The sequence below is a fragment of the Mastacembelus armatus genome, chromosome 21, assembly GCF_900324485.2.
Source record: "Mastacembelus armatus chromosome 21, fMasArm1.2, whole genome shotgun sequence".
Lineage (NCBI taxonomy): Eukaryota > Metazoa > Chordata > Actinopteri > Synbranchiformes > Mastacembelidae > Mastacembelus > Mastacembelus armatus.
Window position 1 is genome coordinate 14479501 of NC_046653.1, and position 22036 is coordinate 14501536.

At 39.3% G+C, this 22036-nt stretch overlaps 1 protein-coding gene across 1 annotated transcript; it reads left to right on the plus strand.

Annotated features, from left to right (window-relative positions):
- Positions 1 to 416: 416 nt before the first annotated feature.
- On the plus strand, positions 417 to 4677 carry cdca7a (cell division cycle associated 7a). Its single transcript, XM_026294537.1, has 10 exons — positions 417 to 542; positions 1449 to 1589; positions 1699 to 1821; positions 1917 to 2120; positions 2222 to 2293; positions 2399 to 2590; positions 2668 to 2796; positions 2894 to 3043; positions 3134 to 3270; positions 3351 to 4677. The coding sequence occupies exons 1-10, from the start codon at positions 522 to 524 to the stop codon at positions 3382 to 3384; spliced, it is 1203 nt and encodes a 400-aa protein (XP_026150322.1). The 5' UTR covers positions 417 to 521; the 3' UTR covers positions 3385 to 4677.
- Positions 4678 to 22036: the final 17359 nt, after the last annotated feature.

The following is a 22036-nucleotide window of genomic DNA, read 5'->3' on the forward strand; positions in this document are numbered from 1 at the left end:
TTCATCTGCATTTCCTGCTTCAGTGCCTCCTTTATCAATACATCTCCCTTCTTTATTTCCTTTCAAAGCGCCAACGCAGGTAAATTATGCTTGTGTTTGAATACATGAAGACAGGAAATTTGGACCTGTTTATTAGTCCCGAAGCTGGAAAGGATTCAACATTTTACCCGCCTTGTATGCAAAAAACCGAATAAAAAAAAAAATTCGCGCCACTGCAAAGTTCATGAAAGATAAATAAATCTCTTTCTCTGAATGTCCTTAAGTAATTGATTTGTAGGACTTGTTTATTTAAATAAATACAGAGAAACATTAATAAAATGCTAAGAAGATGCTGTGAGTACTGATTTGACCTTCTGAAGTATCATTATTTTAAGGTCAACAAATACATTTTATGCAGCTTTCAGGACCTTCTGGTGGCGCGGGAAACGAACAGCGTGGAGCAGCGGGAGCCGCAGGATTTGCGTTGTTCGCTGTTGAGCCGCTGTGAGTGTGTTTGTGTGAGAGGAGCTTTAAAAGGAAACATGCCTTGCACTCGCTCTCAGGTAAGAAACGCTGGCTATTTGTTTTTTTTTTTTAATTCTTGGTTGTAAAACAAACTGTGTTTTAACAGATTTTTTAGGTTTCTGTTAAAATCCTACTTTTCGTCTAAGCTCAGCGTCTAATGCCAAGTTTGAGACAGCAGCAACGAGTCGACAAGCTTCCAAAGTTCTTCTTTTGTGTGTAATAACGAGCTTCATGAATAGTTGTCAGTTTGGTTAAATCTCTTTTGGTTAATTAGGAAGGTTAAGAAAAGGGTAAAAGTAATGTTTTCATCTTCATCTTTACAATGACTGGAATTTATTTTGAAAAAACACGATAATGATGCTGAAAAGTGCATGACCCGGATACCTGCATTTGGAAAGCTTTGTCTGCAGGCATGTGACCTGTAAGCAAATATTTACAGCTGATTAATGGATTAGTCTGTTGACACAAAACTGAAGTTATTTGGATGGATTATTTTACAAAGCTCTGAAAACACACCAAATCTGGGCATTACACACTGGTGTTTAAGATTTTAGAAAAGCGTTTAATTATTATTATTTTTGTCCATTGGGCTTTATGTATTTATCAAAGTTTCCTGACATGCTACACATCAAGCAATTAATAATGAAAACAATTTAGATTATTTGTCAGTTATTTGGAGCAGGTCTGTAAACCATTTAATTCACCTACTAAGCACTTAGAGAAATCTGATATGATTGGTTTGTGCATGTTCATTTAGCACTTAGTGCCAACACAATGTGATTGGACACAGTCCAGTGGTCAAAGTCTCAAGTTTCGTACACTTCCTCCTTCCCTGCTGATGTCACTGAATAAACGCAGAAACCTTCCAGACCTTTACAGAGTGTTTTTGTCACTGGTTATAAGAAGAGTCATGTTTTCCAAACTTAACCTCTGTCCTTTTCTAGAAACTGGCAGTCCAGCCACCGTCCACCAGGATGAGTCTGAGGAGCTTTCGCAGCGTCCCGCTGGTTCCCATGGAGACCTCTTCTTCTTCCTCTGACGACAGCTGCGACAGCTTTGGCTCAGACGGAGGCTTTGCAAATACGGTAAGAACAAACTACCAAGTGTCACCATGAGTATAATCCTATGAAATGCTGCTGAATGTGCAGGCTCCTTATAGCATCATCTGCAACCAATAGTTGTTTATCTGTTTAGAAGAGCAGCTTAAGACAGACGAGGAGGGCGACGAGGAAACCAAAGGTTTCTGAGGCTACGTCTGAGGAGGACACAGGCAGCGGGTTTGAGGACAATGAGATCAACACTCAGATGAAAGCCATGGTTGGTTTTTAGGAAAAATACAACTGAAAAATATTCCGCAACTTCAAGAACTGCAAACATTTTTCTAATGTATTTTTCTATGCATTTTATTTCAGAGAGTTGAGTCCTCCGAACCTCCTAGACGTGGCCGCAGGGCCAGCGTTCTGAAGGTTGCCATGACTTTCCCCACTAAAAAGACCGGCAAGAAGAGGCCTGCGTCTGAACCACTTCCTCCCCCAACAGTGCAGGACTCTGACTCTGAGGAAGAGGAGAGCTTCATGGACAAACGAGCCCTAAATATTAAAGAGAACAAAGAAATGGTAAAATTTGTTTCATCTTTTTTCCGCATATGTTTCTGTGCTTTGGTCAGAAGTGCTGAAATTATTTTTTACTGTATTCATTCATTCCTATGCATTTACAGCTTGCAAAGCTCATGGCAGAGTTGAACAAAGTACCTGGACTCTTCCCAAGAAGCATGTCAGCATCCACTATGGTAACTTCACTTGAAGAAAAATGATTGAATTTGCTGTTGCACTGTTAAATCATGATAAATCATGTTATCAGGGCTCTGTGTCAACCAGTATTACTTTGTGTTCAGCCCAGACACACACCTCGGCGGTCTGTAGGTAACCTTGGAACTCGCAGGAGAAACCCAGAGCATTTGTCTCGACCCCACACCCGATCCCGGACACTGGTGGATGGACCTCCCAGCCCCACTCCAGAGGAGGAGCCTGAGGATAAGTTCAGCCTGGTTCGCAAAAGCCGCTACTATGAGGAAGATGACGAGCCAGTAAGTCGTATCAAAAACGGTCCGCCTCCTTGTGCGTTGTAATTCATTCTCATAATATAGAATTATTACCTATTCAGTCTCGTCGTCGTTCTTACAACGGTGCCAAGGCCATCCTTCACACGGTGCGGCCTGTAGAGGACATCACAGAGGCCGAGCTGCAGAGGATCTGCCAGAACGTGCGGGAGAAAGTCTACAATAGTGCCACTGTAGGTCCCACATTCACTGTAACGCTGAAGATTTGTACAGCTCTATTTAATGGTAAAACTCAGAAAATAATAAAACTTTTTTTTACCTTTCTTTCAGGGATCCACTTGCCACCAGTGCCGCCAGAAAACTACTGACACCAAAACTAACTGTCGTAACCTAGAGTGTGTGGGGGTGAGGGGTCAGTTCTGCGGACCCTGTCTCCGTAACCGCTACGGAGAAGAGGTCCGAGATGCTCTGCTGAATCCGGTGAGTACTTAAACACACAGGTTTGCAGACACATCAGATTATGTACTGAACGTGTTGAGCAATGCTAAATGATTTCATTCTCGTTGGTAGGAGTGGCAGTGTCCGCCATGCAGGGGGATCTGTAACTGCAGCTTCTGTCGTGCTCGGGAAGGCCGCTGTGCCACAGGCGTGTTGGTTTACCTGGCTAAATATCATGGCTTTGATAATGTGCACGCCTACTTGAAAAGGTGAGTAGAGTATTTCTAAAATGAGTAGGTTTTAGTTTTAAATATCTGTTAACACAGAGGTTCTCCTTTGTTCTCCGCAGCTTGAAGAAGGAACTGGAAGAGAACAGCAAGTGAAGTGTGGAGGGAGGAACTGATGGCTGAACCTGACTGATATGCTCCGTTACCGTTTTGACAAGCGCAGAGTTCAAATATCGTTCGTAGTGCTTAAAGCATTAACACAATGCTTACTGTTAGTGTTTGTGAAAATTCACACATTATTTGACCACTGACTGACATATGGAGGTGGCACACACACAGCCAGTTGCCTCCAGCTTAAAGCTTTTTTTTTTTTTTTCCTTTTTTTCCTTCCTTTCTACATATTTTCTTGCTTGTTCTCAAGAGCTAAACCCTTATAATTAAGACTGATTGTGAAATAAGGTGGAGCAAAACACATTTTAGTGAAATATCTCAGCCTTAACTTGTCCAAACATCCCTCTGTGATCTTAAATATTTTAAGAGGATTGTCCTCTGATGTACATAATTCCTGAATGTTTTTTTTTTTTTAAAAAAACTTATGGCTGTATCATCCCATCTGCTGCAAAAAAATATTTTGGGCTTAATTAAATGATCTGCTGTATTTTGCATTGTTTTAAATGTGGATGTTTTACACAGCCCTTATGGATGTGGATGAGCCTCCAAGGGCCCCACCTTTTGTGCCTTTTTACAAATGTATGCTTGTGTTTTTATAAGTTGTTTAGGTCTTTTGTGTGTGTTGAAAGAAAAGAAAAAGTCTTTGCTTTATTTGGGATGTCCTGCAGAACTGACCCAGTGACTGCATCTTGCTAAGGTGGTGCAGGTGGAAAGGGCATAGACTGGGGCCCACTCCCTCAGACTTCTAAACCGAGAAGAACTGTGATATACTACACCGCCTGGTTAAATATCCCTCATTAGATAACTGTCACTAATGGTGTGGAAACAATTAGCACACTCTAATGGGAATCTCATACCTGTAAATCATTTTATCCTGTTAAAGCACATTCCCGCTCTGCTCCAGTCTCTTTGGCTCATTTTCTGCCTTACGTGGTTAAGTAGAAATGGTTGAAGGTGCCACTGAAGTGGCAATAGAGTTATGGCCTGCATTTTCTGTTCAGAAGTGTGCTACTCTACACAAAATGACATGGAATTAACCTTTGTGCTGTTCTTTGAAATGTACTTCATTTGACCTGTGCTAGGACATACTGGTGCTATGATACACTTTTAAAAAGACGACTGTTTACTGTAAGTTGGATGTTATCTTACTGTTGGTTGCATTTCTCAGGCAGGGTGATGCTGAACCGTTGATGGGAATATATCAAGGTGATGTATATATACTCTGTGCTCATAGGGTTAACGATACATTCTCAATAAATGCTTATCATTGCAGAATCATGTTCTGTTTTCTCTGATTTGCCCATCTCTTTGTCCAGAACAGTAGCAGCTGTAATTACTATTAAAATATGGAGGAGAAATACTGAATGTTGGTGGTGACTAAAGGTCTTTCAGATTGTTTCTGCGTTTACATTCCTCCAGCAGGTGAAGCTTTGACTGTTATCTGATTAAAATGTTGACACTGCCCTTTCATTGGCTATTACAATGGACGGTGGCCGACAAGGGCAAACACGCCGCAACGGCCAAACGCTGCAAAACCCAAAAGTACCTGCAAGAGAGAAACGAGGTGCGCCAGGCCTCTAGGGGAGTCCGAACTGAGGGATGCTGTGAACAAAGTCCGGCTAACTTTTAGAGACGCGACATAAAAAGGTTACGTTTTCCGTTTACTTCTTTTTAAAACTCTTGGCTGTCATGTTTTACGTAGCTAATGTTAGCGTGTTGGACACTTTGATTTATAAGAGCTTGAATTAACTCTGATTAACTCAAGTTATCCGTAGTGGTAACTTAGTCACTGTAACTACTTTCCACTGAGAGCAAACTGTTGTGTTTGTTGTTGCTCTTTTCTAATACTGTAAATGATGACGGCCAAGTGTTTAAAAAACAAATAACGAACTGCGTGCCGTTTTTACGTCGCTTCGCTAAAAGCGTTTCAAGTGTTGCGGTGTGTTTTCCCTTGTCGGCCACCGTAATTTAGTATGCACACTATTGTTGCACAATATTGATGTTAATCCAGTAAATACAAATCCAGGACTAGTACTTGTATTCATTACTCTGTAGATTACTTTTTTTAACAATTTGAAAAATTAAATAGGGATAAATGTTAAATTAGCAATTTTGCAGTGTTAGAAACTGTTGATGTTTGAACACAAGGGTCCATTACAATCTTCGGTGGAAAATGTCAGTGCTGCAGGTAAATGAGAGGGTTGACTGCCCTTGTAGTCTTGATTTAACACTGGCTCTGCAGAATTTACTCTTTGAGTTCACACTAATAAGCACAAACACTGACGATCCTGTCTGCTTTTCATTCAGGGGTCAGGGCGGTGTCAGCATATGGACACAAGGACTGTAAATGTGGTTTAAAAGGTTTGTGGTGTTGGAGGATGATGACTCTCAACCTTTTAACACAGTTCAGCAACAACTTTGAGCCTGTGTAAAAGTCCAGCATTAAGGTAAATGTGAACTACTAGATAATGTAAGATGCGTACCTACCTTACCTTACCTTACAATAGTGTTAGTTAGGAGCCGGTTAGGATTATGTGTTCTTAACCCTTAAATGCACCTTTGCACTTTTTTGAAGGAGCATCTAAGGGTTAAGATCACATAAGTGAGTGTTAATACTATGTTAAAACTAAGTATCAGGTGAATTAAAATACTCTGTAGCCTTAAAGGTTTAAGACAGTGTCATGCCACCAGCAGAGATATGGTTTGTGTTGCTATCAAAAGAACTCAATATATTCCCTGTCTGCATCATCTAAATCTTCCTCTGGGTGCTCACTAAACGGCTACACCTGTACCAGGGCCATCTGACACTAAACCCTGTGGACATTTTTAGCCAAAATGTGAATAAATCCAGCTGCAGATTCACCACAACATGGTAACATGTAACCATGGTAACTGTACACAACAAAGATGGCGACAGCTGTATCCTAAAAATGCTTATATAGGCTATTAAATGAAATAAAACTAAAACTAGAGGAAAACTAACAAAAAAACCTGCACTTTAACTAAAACCCATATACATTTTTAATCAAAGACCAAATCTAAAATTAAACCAAAATAAACACTGTTGGGAATGAGATACTATAATACATTAATGCTACGAGAGCTTATCTCATGGCCATGCATTAATAATGTGTGGGAGCGAGATAGTTAATGCATTGTCACAAGACATTACATTAACTATCCACTACCAAGGTGTTATTAATGAGCGTATCTCATTCTAATCTGTTGCCACAGGACAGTGTTTATTAATTACTCAACTATGGCTACAACAATCAAACAAAACAATAAATGAAATTATTATTGACACAAACAAATGTCCTGCCATACACAGAAATACATTTGCAAATGTTTCAACATTTATTTTGTCCCATATAGATATTTGTGGAAATATGATCTTTAGGAATTACGTCTCTATATAAAAAGTCTGAGAAACACTAATTAGGATGAATGATTAAAAATGACCATACAGTTGTCTCACCCAAGCTTCAAAATGAAAGAAATCAAATATTATTGTATTGCATCAATAAAATACTATGAAAATAAAATAATCTTTTTAAACTACATCAGTATAAACATAACTGCCAACATCATATCTTTCCTTTTTCCTGATTTTTTTTTGCTTCCAAAAAAGAACATTTCAAAAACTATTATTAGTATAATAAAGATGCACTTGAAAATACTAGTCCTGTATTAAATACCAATGATCATCCACTTTGGGGTGATGAATATTTAGGGAAGTAATTGTTTACAACGCTCAAGCATTGAGCTGATCTGGTAATCAGGCTATGAAATACAATATTTATTCATTAGAGCAGATTTAATGAGGCCTTGCGGCGCTAATTAGGAAAACCAGTGTAGCAGTAAATGAGTAGCGCATGGTGGTGGGCTGCGGGGTACCTGTAAGGAGGGACTGGGGGTTGAAGTGCCCTGAGTGCCATGGCACACTGAGCAGCAACACACAGCCCTGAGTGTGGCCGTCCAGCCCACAGCTATACATCACCGGACCTACAGACAGGTCGCAGATGGGCCCTCACATCCTCGTATACCTTCCTATTCCACCTCCAGGAATTACTGGTTGGATTTCTCCAAAGCATCTTAATGTCCAGACTGTTTTAAAGCTCATCAACAAACAGCACAGCAGAAAACACCAGCACAGCGGTGCTTCAGGTGGACACGTTCACTGCGGCTAAGCTTTAAAATATTGTTTTAAAATATTATTGTGCAAATATACTGTCGGCTATAAAGCTGGAACAGTTTGAGCGCTTATTCTGCAGTTTCTATTTGTATGCAGGTCTGGAGATATGTGGTAGGATTTCACAGCATAATATGGGCTTTGATTGACTGATATTTTCATTATGGCTGCAGGGTAGCGTGAAGACTGTTAATTTGCTTGAGAGTCCTGCAGGTCTACAGTGATTGTAGGAGAGCCAGAAGAAAAGCTGAATAAATGAAACTCACAGGGCACAATCACAATCTGTGGGTCAGAATCAACTGATTAATTATAATTTAAAATCAATCTGTCAGGCCTCTGTAATAAACACCCTTTCAGGCTTGCTGCTTAACAACCAGCTTTACATGGTACAAATGTAACATGGTACAGTGAGGTACACCATGCAAAGCTAAGTTATTGCGGTGAACACAGGTAAAGACGTACATATTTCTGTAATAAAACAAGAAGAAATATTAAAATGAAAAGAGAAGTTATACTGACTTTTCCACTTTCTGATGCAGCTCAGCGAGACAACTTTCCATACACGCGTCTCCCTCTGGCTCTGACCTCGACATCCCGGAAAGTGTAGTGAGGAGAGTGCTGTTAAATGCACAGTGAGTGACTCTGGGTGGCAGGAGGCTTATGACATGTTCCTTTCCTCCTGTTCCAGCCTGCAAAGTGATGGAAACAGCAGTTTGGTCTAGGTGTCAGGGACATTATCAAAGAAAAGGGCTGCCTGCAGTTGCTCCATCTCACAGGAAATTGCCAACTCACCCTAACAAAGGAAGGCATAAGTGCACTTGCTGCTGCCTTCAAGGGGAACGTGATAAGATGACATTATAAATATAGAATTGTTCATGGAGGTGGAGAGGTAGGCACATCAGGCAGCTGAACTTCACAGTTCTGTTTTCCATGTACATGTCTCAAGCCTGTATGGATTTATCTAAAACAAATTCCACTTCTTATCCACATGGGACTCATACATTTCGCAAATGTGTTAAACTGTAATTGGTTGAGACAGCTGCTTCATACAGTTTACAGCTTCAGCTCCAGGACAACTGGCAAACCAGAAAGATGCAACAAAAACAGAGATGATTCAGAACAAATTAAAGTTACGCTGATCATATTCTGCACTCTTTATATACAGTGAAGGTACAGTATATAACATGTACAGAGTGGCCTATATATAGTAAAAAAAAATATTCAGGAGTGCTCCTACCCATTTTGCACAATGAATAACAATGTAATAATAATAATGGGGCTTTTAACACCATTTTTATTGGACATAAAGCATTTTTTCTTAGAAAATGCAATTATGTTCAAGAATTATAAAAAAGTGGAATAAGCATTTTAATTAGATGCTCACTGTCATTGTTGCTGATAAATATTTGGATTGTATTGTAATGTAACGCTGCTGCTTCTCATGTGGAGGAGTCTAAGTTCTTCGTGGCACCTGAAGGGGGAGCTCTAATACAGGCAACTTGCTGTGCTGGATGTTGCTATAACTTTCAACAAGTCTTTAGGAGTGGAGGACAAAGTGAAAGAGCTTTACCTCTCATTCAATCAAATAAAATGGCACAGAGAACAAATACGCTGCGCTGCAAATTAGGAAACACTCCAAGTCTTATAATGTCTAGTAGTAAATCAGCACATTTTGATGCACTTTGTGTCTTTAAAAAAGAGATCACATTAAATTTTCTGAAGGAGCGCAGCAGCACACGTTGACTGTAGGAGGGGAAGGTGGGTGAGTGGGGTCGGGGTGGTGGGTAATTATGACCAGGGGAACACAGGGCTGTAATCTGTAAATCTATTCTTCTACTGGTACATCGGATTGATTTTATAGAGATCATACATTATAAATGGGGCATGGAGGAGCTTACAGCCTTGAGATGGTGGCGCTCACGTGCTTCATTAATTTTTACTTCATTAACTCTCTCCTTCAGACCCTTCAACACACAATTCATTGCTGGCCATGAATCTAGGATACAGGAAAATGGACAAGCCTGGGATGACTTTCAGTGGAGTGGATACACTGAGTAACGCTGTCAAAACAAATCAGTAGTACATGAAATATACATAACCTCACATCAATCCATATTCATACACGAGGGTCACTTCTTTTGAACTTCTGACTTTGCATTTAAAAAACACATTTACATAAAGAATAAAAAAATTCATTCCTGTCACAATAAGATGAAGTGCTATATCGATTTAGCTGTCAAAAAGTCATTACAGCCACAGAAACAAAAAGCATGGACACACTGGTTTTTTTTTTTTAAAAGAGTTCACTAAAAATCATATAGTGTTTCTTGTTATTTGTGGCTTAATATTAAATTCTGCTATTGACAGCAGGGCATCTTGGAACAATTATAACTGTCACTATTATTGCTTTGTATCAGTGACTGGTAAAAATCCAGCACAATAATTACAGTTTACAAACTTGTCCTTAGATGGCTACTGTACTTTCATGCAGTGTGCTTAGTTACTTACCACTTAAGAATCAATAGGTGTTGTAGCAGTCACTTGTTGTTTCATAGCGAGGAATTTCAAAATTCTTCATGGATGATTTAGAAGGGGCCATTTGTTTAATATTATAGCGTTATAGCTATCAATCAGTCATTAAAACACCAATGCACGCTGCTCTGCCCTGTATGAGGGTGAGAAGGGAGGTAACGAGGGCTTATTTATATATTTATTTATTTATTTTGGGTAATAATCAAATAAGAAAGTCAAGTGCATGAGTGTACAATGGTGAAAAAACAACAATGGAGGGTAGTTGAGCTGCTGCTGGGCAATTTTAATTACATTAAGATGCAGCACATGTTATTTGGTGTTACTTTAAAGATGCTCTACAGATATTATTTTTCTACACAGTCAACTGTTGAGGTAAAAATCAAATCATATAAAATCCTTAATCTACGAATATACGAATGTTGTACCTCTCAGAGTTGAGCTGCAGGATTTCTTTCACTCCACTAAAAAAAAGTCAATTTTCAGTGTTTGTGTGTTGCAGGTTTTAAGTTTCACAAGTTCTCACTTGTGTACTTTGCAAATAGCTTCAAACAAGTTGTGATGTCACCAAATCCTGCTTGTGTGTACATGTCTTAAACTCAGATTTTCAGTGAGCACAGAGAAAATTTCCTTCCTCCAGAAGATGAATGTGAAAACAGCTGTCTGATGTCAAACTCTATACATACAGGCTGCACAGTGAAGGTCAAACATTCAAATGAAGAAACAATAAGCAACAAACCACTGAGAGAATCTAGATGTGAGTCATAAGATAATGGTATACTGAAGATAAAATGGCCATTAATGCTCAGCCTGAGGCTTTTCAAATAGAGCATTTTGATGTAGCTCAGTGCATCTGTGATCATGCTTCAAACCTGTTGTCAGGCTTTTCTTTCACTGAGCATGAGACTAACACACATCAGTGAGCAAGCACTAAGTGCTGTTCCTCTGAGGCAGCGTAAACTTCTTAACATTTCAAATCTGCTACGACAGCTGTCCCGGAGAATATTTGTGAGATCGGTTTCACCGCACATGTTGAAATGATGATTCCCTCATTACATTTGCCATCAAATAGTCCAAAGCTAACATTTGACAAAATCCAGTTAAAACATTTGGGGTAAGCTCTTAAAGGAAGAATTAATGGGAGCAAAAGAAAAACAGCTCTTAGACAATTAGCACCAGAGACCACTCTATAATCTTAAGATTATTTTCACCACTTAAAAGCAGCACACATGGTTTGTATTGTGGCGGGCCAGAATGAACAACACTTGAGTGGATTTGATTTAGTCTTGCTAATCTGCATTTCCTTTAACATGCCTTTCTTCTGTTCCAAAATGTCAATGTTGATCAACACCAGCTGGAATATGCCAGTGTGCGTCATCCCAGTTGCAAAATCTTTGAAAAGATTTTTCCCAAGGGGATAGAATAAAAGAATTTGGTCTGAGGCGTGTTTCCAGCTATTGTCTGTGATATTAAGCAGATTCAACATTCAGTAATTGTTTTGTGTGTTTTTGTGGGTAAACGCTCTCGAAATGAAGATGTGTCGTGTTATATTCCCTGCTATGGTTTAAATGCTGCAAAGATTTAGCCCACATTAGAATCATTATTAGTTAGATCAAAACTCCAGATTTGCTGTCACTTAAAATATTGTAGGGTCTCAGTTATTCACAAGAAAATAGAAAAATGTCTAAGGCCTAAACAATACATATAGAGACATCTTGTTAATGATCCAAAAATAATCTAACCTCTCTATGAAATTGTGAGTTGAAATTGAGTGAAATTAATCTATAATTCATTTTTCTGGAGAACCCTCAGGGCACTCCAAAGGACCTACAGGGGTCCCTAGACCGCACTTTGAGAAGCACTATACTGGATCTGTGCTATGTTCATTTAAATAACACGTTGTATTTTTGTGGATTAAAAAAAAAAAAAAAAAAAAAACTGTAATTGCAAAATCTGAAATTTAACCCTAGGGCTGATTGCTTAACCAAACATGCTTTGGCTGGTTAGGCTTAGTCACAGAGGAAATGTCTGGCACACAGATTGAATTTGTTCTCTCTGAAGTCAAAGGCAGGAAAACAATTAAGTGTCTGCTGCACATTTCACTGTGTACCACTTGACACAGTTTTTCACATCACTGGGGCAATTGTCTGCAGAGAGCGACGAGACAAAGCCATTACTTCCAATGTCTCAAAAAGATGGCATTGTTATTTTCTGATTTTGAAACATTTCAATTAAGCCACTGATGGAGATAATAAACATAATGGTGTGAGACTTGCACTGTTTTCTTTTGTGCTGTCAAGTCCATTTTCAGGATGGTTACTGCTGTTAAACCAAAGGTGCATCTGAGGGAGCTTTGGTCCCAGAGGTAGGTAAGTGTATGTATGTATGTGTGTGTATGTCTGTGGCTATCCTTCTGAGCCCCCTTCCCCTCCTCAGCCTTCATCTTTCATTCAACGCCGAGTCCTTTCAAAACAAGGTGAAGTTCAGCAAAGTTTCTCTGCAGAGATGATCAAACAGTCACATCACTAATGGCGATGGGTGACAGGGCCAGTGAATACAGATCAGCTTTAATTGTGGTGGGTCTTACTGCCACTGTCTGTCAATCTGAGTCTTTGAATTGGTGAAAATTTGCTCTGTTCATTCTGTTAAATGATGTATCCAATTAAATGCTTTAGAATTCATGATCTTCAGTCAAGGTTAAATGAAAGCAGTTACTCCTGTCAGTAAGGTGATTAAAAGCTGCCTACAGCAGGCACATTTTGTGCAAAAAATTTAAATTTGGGACTAAAGCATGAATCTTTATTCATTATGTGCAGCCCTGCTATATAAATGTCCAGCATAGCCACTCTTAATCACTTTGTTCATTTTAAATCTCAGTTTAGTCCTTTTTTTTATTAAAAGGCATCCTGGTATTCAAATTACAGTGTTTTACATATTCACATTAAACTGTGGCCTATTCAAAAAAAACTTCCTCAACAGCAAATAAGCTTTTAAAACGCACTTCTACTGCATGTTCACATTTGTCACGGAAAAGGCAGGTTGTGACCTTTTGAAATACTTTCTATTTCTTGATGGCCAGCCAGTTTAACATAACACAAAATAATATTTGTCCCATTAGCTTTTTAACTGTGATTGACAACATATAGAAATTCCTGCTTAGCAAAACAAAGAATAAGGTTTTTGGCAATTGGTTTAAATGAACAAGCGCGTCACAGCTGGGAAATTAATTGTTTTCTGGTAAGATGAATGTTGTACCAGGTTATTAACGAGGATATAATGTGCTTGTGCAAGTAAGTTTTCTGTGTCGCTGTGATAAATGTGACGATAGAGGTGAAGAGCATGTTGACTAATGAGTATTGTCCAGGGATCTGATCCCCGTGCCCTCTGGGGAGAAAGCCACCGTCTGGATTTCACACATCACATGATGTTAATACCCTGAGGTGGACCAGTCAAGCTGCTTGTTAAAGAGTAAGCTCTGTTATTTCTACACTGCTCCTGACCCATCCGGATTCAGGTCCGGTCTTTACTGTAAAAGCCGGAATTGAAAGTCATGTGCTCACAGCTTTTTAAATACTTGCTTTAAAACAATATTGACTCTTAATGTTCTCTCAGAATCTCATCCCTCATCCCTTGGCTGGTGTAACCCTCAGTATTTATGGGCAGCTAATGAGAATATTAACAATTCAACTACTGTTGTTTACATTTTTAAATACAATTGGAAATATGTATTTATATTTATAAAGCATCTAATATTACCTACAACTGTAAGCACACTTAGCCAACATAGAAACTTTGTCAGACAAAATCACAAAGTGTGTCAAAAAGGCACATTAGATGTGAGTTCATCTTTTGCTCCAAAAGATACAAGATGTCTTGTAAAATGGTAGTGATTGACTCACAACTGTAAAATAGCTTTAGATGTGTAAAGTCAGTTTATGCATCAAAGTTAAAGCTATCATAAGAACAATATCAAGTTGGCTCGTGTTAGCAATGAGTGTGGTTATAATGCTTTAGGGCAGAATGAAATGCAGCAGCAGCAGCGGCAGACCAATATTAAAGGGAACAAAACGAAACCATCATAGGTTCATACAGAGGGTACTGAGTCCTATAGACACGTAATGGCACACAGGTCTTAGGGCCAAGATGCTCATTTGAATGACTGCCAAATACATAAACTAGGCTCACTCAGGGGTTCACAGTGAATAAATAAGGCTGTGGATTACATCAAATCTCTTCTCAAACCACTACTCCTGCACACCACTCCCAGTGTAGAGACCATTTAAACTCTAGAAGGGGCCAAACATCAGCAGTTGGTCTCCTTTAAACAAGTCTGACTAAAGTAGAAAAATAAATAAAGCCTCCGGCGCTCTACTTTAATGTATTCAATTAACTGGGGTCCCTCTAGAGAACTCCAGCGCACACTTGGATAAAGAGAGAGCATATCGCCTGGAGATGAATACGCTGAATGCACTCATTCTGAAGACCATGATTGGAAATCTTCCTCAACAGGTTCTTACTTAATTAAACTTCCCTTCATCTGACTTTCTGTCGCTTTCGAGGGAAAATTGGGAGAGGCATATTGAAAGCCAGCGAAACTTTGTTCACTATTGCATGTTGTTTACAGGGCAATTCGAGGGACTTGTAGGGCCTGTGATAACCTCAACCATCGCTGTGGAAAGTCAACTCAGCCTGAAAGAACAGAGTCATATATAAAATTTCCAATTCAATCATAGACAATTATGTGGTGAAATGAGAGAAATTCAGCAGCCGTCAAGTCTGAGTGGGAGGGATAATTATCTGGCAGTCATTACTGCTCCCATAATAGCATTTAACGACATTCATATACTGTATGAACATATTGCACTTGTTGGAAACATGTAAGTTGAAAATAATCAGAGCAGCCGTTCCTTGAAAATAGGCTATATGAAATCCTCTGTATGCTGAGAAGTGTAACATGTTCATCATGTCCTTGAGTGAACAATGTATGTTAGTGTGAAATTTATCTAATTATCTCAAAAATGTCTCGTGAGAATCCATTCAGCATCCCTTTGTACCTTATTTTCCCTCTGCAGCCCCACTGTGCAGCAAAGCCCCAACAGAGTTTCCTATCTATTAAAATGAATCTCTCATCACATCACCTACATCCACCATTTGCTACACTTTTTCCACAACAAATCAACTTAATCAAGCTCATTAAGTGTCATTATTAGCTATTTATTGTTATCTCCCTCAGTGTAGCCCTGACAGGTCCACCCCGCCCACGCTTGTCCCCCCTGATACCAGGACCTTAGCTTGTCACAACGGCTCTGCGCTCAGTTCTAATTGGCCTCAATTGTGTCGTTCTTGCAGGAAAGATGGGAGATGTGGCATCATTTTGCTTCACAAATTCCACACTTACATCACATAGACAGTTTCTTTACTGTGCCTCATTCTTCAGAGGTTGCTAAAACAAATCCTGGGAGGAAATAACACACTGAAATAAGTGTGATAAGTGCCTGGAATTTGGCATAAGGACGTGGAAAATGGGCACAGGGAAGATGTCCCAGATTCTTCTTTTTGTTTAAGTGTGGTGTTAAACACTGTGCATGCTCCTTAATGCAGCATGGCGAATGTATTTCCACAGCTGTCAGCATGATGGGCAGAGGGGCGAGTCTCTCCCTTGCAGTGGCATGCTTCTACCTGCACACAATAGACGTGCAGGAAGGGAGTGTAGAGTGTTGAGAGAGAGGGAGAAAGGAGGGTGGATATGTGTATGTTGCTGTGGAGGAGGTGGGGGTGGAGGGCGCAGGGAAGTTTGTCCCATCGCAGGAGTTATTAAGTTTGTCTCTCGGACACACTTGGTTTCACTAGGTTGCTCGTCCCTCATTCATAATAGATGCTAATCTGTTCAGGGCTGACTGATGACAGAGCTTCCAGCCCTTCATAGAATTAGTCCTCAGCTTTATCAAAGGACCCAAACTGCCTGCTAATTAGACTCATTTCCTCCAGCATGAATTATTTATTTCCATTGTAACTGATCAGAGACGATTGTGACGCATCGTGCTGCCACCAGTTTTCACACAGATGCGCATGCCACAAGTTCTCAAACTCTCAGCTCAGTATATGGTATTTAAAGGGAGCAGAGACTGGTTCAGTAGGTTCCTCACTAAATTGGGGATGATACTGTGACATTTAAGAGTTTAAGTAACACAACACCAAGGGATGTCTTATATATTTACATACTTATATATATATATATATATATATATATATATTTCAGTCAGAGGTATGTAAACAATCTTCAGTGTTCTGCAATAGATTAAAATGTTCTGCACATAAAGGCTTCCTAAATTTAACCAGTTAACATGAGGCTTTAACAGTTAGTTAGCAAACTCATGTTTGTATTTTTCAAACTTAGTCATTTTTGTACAAAAAAAATAGTTTTTGTCAATTTGCACCAGCAAGAGGGAATTAAAAATGACTAAAACTCTTATTAGCATCAGCTGATCTCAGTGGTTTTTTTGCACAGAATGAGGACAGTTACAACAGTGAATCAAACTTAATATATGAGCATGTGAGTACTGCATTAAAAAAGAGTTTAAATGTGAATCTAGTCTTTTAATGCAAGACACCACACAAAGTTAGAAATACATTCTTGCTATAGCTACTGTATGACGTCGCTATATGAAGCAGCAGAGCTTATACAATAAATCCATGAAGGTTTATGGATATTTTCTATAAGTTCTGCTCTCCTCATCAAAACATTCTCTCCCTAATTGCATCTACTTAAGCAATTTTGTGAAGAGAAAAAAGTGTTGTGCTTAATTGCATTACTATCTGGAAGGCAGAAATATGCAGAGCGAAAAAACGTATAGCAACGTGAGGGAACTGCTAATTAGTCAGATATTTGGTTTGCATTACCAAATAGCAAATTATGCACCATGCAGATAGGAGGCTATACAGAGTGAGGCTTCTGTTCTTGAAACTGTAATCAAACAAAGACAGATGTAGAGATAAACACTAGAGGGAAAGTTTGGAATAATTGTTCATCCGCTCACTCCGCTTGCAGAGCTACTTCTTCTTGTACTGTATGAGGATCAGCTCATTACAGACACATCCCTCTTTGTGAGTCCACATGTATAGGTGCTGGGTATCAGATAAAGAGCGTATGGGTGAGATAAAATATCTCCAACCACAATGCCTACTGATAAGGTTAATAAAACAGTCCAGGTATTACAACGACATGAAATGTGCAACAGCTGAAATATTCATGATGGAGTATTGTGCTGCATTTCAAAAGCTTATATTTACAAATCAGCCCAATACAGTGTGCTCCAGAAGCCTGCCATTTTCTCTCTCAGTGAGGGTCAATGCACAATAAGGCTCAGTTTTATCACACAATTTGAAAGTTTATTCAGACTTTGAAGCATGTCTTTAAAAAAAGATCCCCCATCTCTCCACAATAACACTTCATGCTCTTTTGGTTGCCATTTTCACACGAACAATAGGAAATTATGTGGAAGCAAGAAGGAAAAAATCTTTTATAATGAATACCACCTTTAGTGATTGCAAATAATTGCGTTAAGTGGCTTATTTGCCTTAGGTCGGGGAGGGTGACTCCTGTATAACTAATATAAGGATCTGAACCCTCACCCTCACTGATGAGGCCTATTCACAGCTCGGCTGCCCTGTGCCCCCTCCCATCTCCTTATGCTCCAACGTGATGAGGAGTGTGTTGTTAAAGTTTCAAAGCAATGATTTTACACAACAGTGTTCATCCCTCTGGTATGTAGCAGCAAGTAACGGACTAGTGCTGCTGCCCTGCTCAACATGGAGGAGGACAGAGGGAGCAAAAATACACATCAGGAACAACAGGAAAATAAGCCCCGGATACAAAAGCTACTGTACGACATGAGCTGCAAAAACTACATTATCCGTATGAAAAAGCTAATGAATCAGAGGGAAACTCATTATTTTAAAAACTGTTGAAAACAACTTTAGAAATTGAATGGCCAAACTACCTAACAAAAAGTAAAATAACATGAATTAAACAAGATTAAATATGTTCATACATTTGCAACAGTAATAATCCAATACATAAATCTGGCAGGGGCCATTCTGTTCCACTTAGCACTTTTTCCTTTGATATTTGTGGTCAATTTAGCATGATCTTGAAACAATTTGTGGAAGAAGAATGTGGTTTCTGTTATTCATGGGCACGCTGTGCAATGTGAAGCCTTCTCCAAACACAGCCTCAAAACAAGAAAACTTGATCCGCTTTGTTTCAGCGCTGACCCTTACCATTTGGTTATGCTTGGTTACAGTCTACCTTTCAGAAAAAGGCCTTCATGGATTATTAGCAGTATTCTGGCTGATGGTAGAAAACAAAAATATAGAAATGACTGCACACATTGTTTTCCATTTGAAAAGAGATACCCAGGGAAATCAGCAAGAAAACAAAAAAATACAAAAAAATTCAGGATGCTGCAATAATTGCTTTAGGGTATCAGGTGCTCTCTCATGGAATATATCAGTGGCCACCATGTCTGGGGTCAGACCCACAGTTGCTGCAGAAATCTCAAGCAAACAAGGGACAAGAAATGAGCCTCCCATTATGGACAGTTAAAACAGTCCCTGGGTAAGAAATGAAAACCCTGACCACCTGCACAATGACAGTCCAGACTGTCAAGACCCACAGTCAACTGTATTCTCTTCAAGAAAATAAAAAGCAATCAGTGCTGTTCATATTTTATATCAAAAACCGTTCACCAACCATCAAATGCCTGCATGTAAAATAAGGTGTAAACTACAGGGAAAGTTGTGGTGCATAAATATCCATGAAAAAATAAAGACAATCTATCCTGGTGAAACTGATATGAATCTTTGAAATGTAGTCTACGACTGTCTACAACAAATTTGTGTAATTTGTAGTTATTTTTTAGATTTGCCATCGATTTATCTAATACTGTAAATCTGAGTTATACAAGCAATGGGGCTTTTTTTTTGGATAAATACAGTGATTAAAAACAATTTAAAGGTGATATGCCAACAGCACCAGCTCCTGCATGTAAAGGATAAGACAGGTAAGAAATAAAAATACAACTGAAGGCATCTTTAAAACCTTTTAAGAATATACTAATAGGTATAGTTATACTGATATATAAGATTATTACAATAATGAGTAATTTGGGATCTGGGAAAGGAGAAAAGTTTTGCAGTTCATCGATAGTTCATGAAGTCACTGTAGGAGCCAACACTTGGGACTAGCACCTCAGCAACACGCAATTAAATGTCGCCATGTAAAATGAGCTCTCAGGTCAGGTTTAATGGGCAGAGAGCTATAAAAGGTTGGGCTGAGTGTCAGCAGCGGTGCCTCACCCTACAATAGTAGTACAAAGGTGCCGCAAAGACAAGAGCAGGGTTGCTGGCCACCGTGCGGTCTTCATCAGGTACCCTATCATCTTCCTGCACAGAGCCACAGCTCATCAGCGGCTATTAGCAACTGCACACAAACTGCAAAACGAATCTCTTTCCACTTTGAAGGAGGTCACATCAGCAAGTTAAGAGTGTAACACAGAATACGCTGTGTAGAAAGCAGCTGGTCTGATGTTATGAATGTGCTATTTGCTTTGGCTGACATATACAGTATTACTGTTGTTGTTGTGCATCATGCTGGATGTTCATCAGCTGCATGCACACAGACCTGCAGCTGCATGTTTCATATTTTCCCAGTAACAATGTAGACAAAGAGACAAGATGACACATAATATAAACCCTACAGTCAATATGTTGCTCTAATAGAGAAAGATGAAAATATCAATACAAGCTCATTTACACATGTGTTTTGTTGCCCAGTTACCTATAGTTAATTGATTTTAACAGCCACATGTGAGACAAAGCAAGAAATCAATTGCAAGGCCAAATTAAGCAACTGCATGACAGCTCATATTGTGGCCAATTCAACACAGTCTAATCTGAAAAGACAATAATCCAAAGAGGAGAGTGAATATTCCAGCTGATTTGACACTCTCCCCTCCCTCCACAACAGTAATACCTATCTGTCTGGCAAGAAAACATGAGATGAGGTGGAATAAATTTTCCTGGTAAATGTTATTACAAACAATATGCCTTCATGAAAAAGAAAGCGGGAAGAGCAATCTGTGTAGACTGACCATTCTGCGAACCGTTTATCAGCTTGAAATGCTATTTCATGCATTAATACTTCACAAACTGCATTTTCCCCAACACTAGCAGTACAAAAGCCCTCCGATTTATGATTACCAGTCAACTAAGCAATAGCCTGTGGTCCCCGCCGACACGCCACTTCCTTTCACTTCCCTCACTGCGAGCTCGTCTCAGGGCCCCTGCAGGTTCAGAGACAAGGCTGTCAGGATAATGTGATCAAGGTGGATGCGGGCTGGGAGAAGCTAAATTGTGGCTGGGGGGATGACATTCTTTGATTTTTAACCATTACAGAGTTTTCATAGAGCTGCAGTCAATTTATTTTATTTATTCTAATGAAGAGCATTAGGAGTGCCATAGTGTGCTGCACTGCACATTGATCGCCTCGTTAATCACACTTTGCAGACACTCGCAAATCAAGTTCTAACAGCAAGCACTGAATCAAGTGCAATGAAGCATAAGCTCCTTCACAATTTATGATCTTTCAAATTGCATCTTTTCAACCATTAAATTGCAAGATACCATAAATTTTTATCCTCTCTTCTTCAGTCGTGGTATTGATTCTGTCGTGTGAAAAATAGAAGAGTAGTAAATTCAGGCAGTTAGACAAAATTTAAGCCTTGTCTTCAGAAAGGAAACTGAATGGCACAAGGAAGGCTGTTAATTTGCCATCGAGAACAAATATCAGGAGTGATAAAAATTTAAACATCCAACAGGGGCTTCAAAGACGTGGCTCAGATGGGTTTCATTCCTCTGCAACCTTGAGCGACTCCACTACCCCTCAAATGCCAGTGCACCTTCAGGGTCTTTTACCTACCACTTTTTAGGATTGGGTACCTGATGTGCTGCAGTGAGAATTAAGTCCTCACTGTGTATGAAAATGACTAGACCTATTTTCATGTGTCAGTCAGCCACAAAAGTAGCAGCTTTGAGAGAAGTAAAAATCAAACCACAAGTAGTGGTGAGGGGTATAAACAGTTCATATATATGACACTATATATACTGTACATGATAAATGCCAGTATTTCACTTCTTTCTGTTCTTGCCCTGAGAACAGTAGTCAGGTTTGAATATACAAACTCTGAAATTCAGCACTTAGAGTGGTCATTACATTTAACCTGTGAAAATCTAAAATGGTTGTTACTTGCCCCATACTGTTCTCAGAAAATGGCATAATTGTTCTTAGATTGCATCTCACTCACACCAAGCTGTAAGGAACACTTAAGGAAACAATACAGTCAAATTAGTTCTCTGTGATTGAGCTTGTTGAGGATCTATCCAGTACAAAAAGAAACAGAAGTGCCATGAAAGAGTCTAAGTTACTGTGATAAAGTACAGGAGAGGCAAGAAAACCAGTCAACAGCTTCCAAAAGTGAAGGGTTAACCTCTTCACGTCTGTACGGGGACCAACTCTTAAGTTATGATTGGAAAGAGTGCCTGCTGTTACCTGTGGCAGGGAAATAACAATACCTGCAATACGAGGCAGTCTCAGAAAAGTTCTAAGTAAGACACGTATGTATGTGTTGTGCCAAGTTTTAAAGCATGTTAAGGGCGAGAAGCAACTTCACAATTTAGGTACGTGAATATCTTAAGTGAGGAGAAAGAACAAAGTTTTAAACAGCTAAATGAATTCAAGTGGTTTAGCAGGAACGTAAGAAATGTAAACAATTGTTTTACTCCTTAGAAATGCAAAGAAGAAAGTGTTCACTAACTCCTGCACAGCGGAAGGCAGGGAAGCGTTTACCATATAGCTCT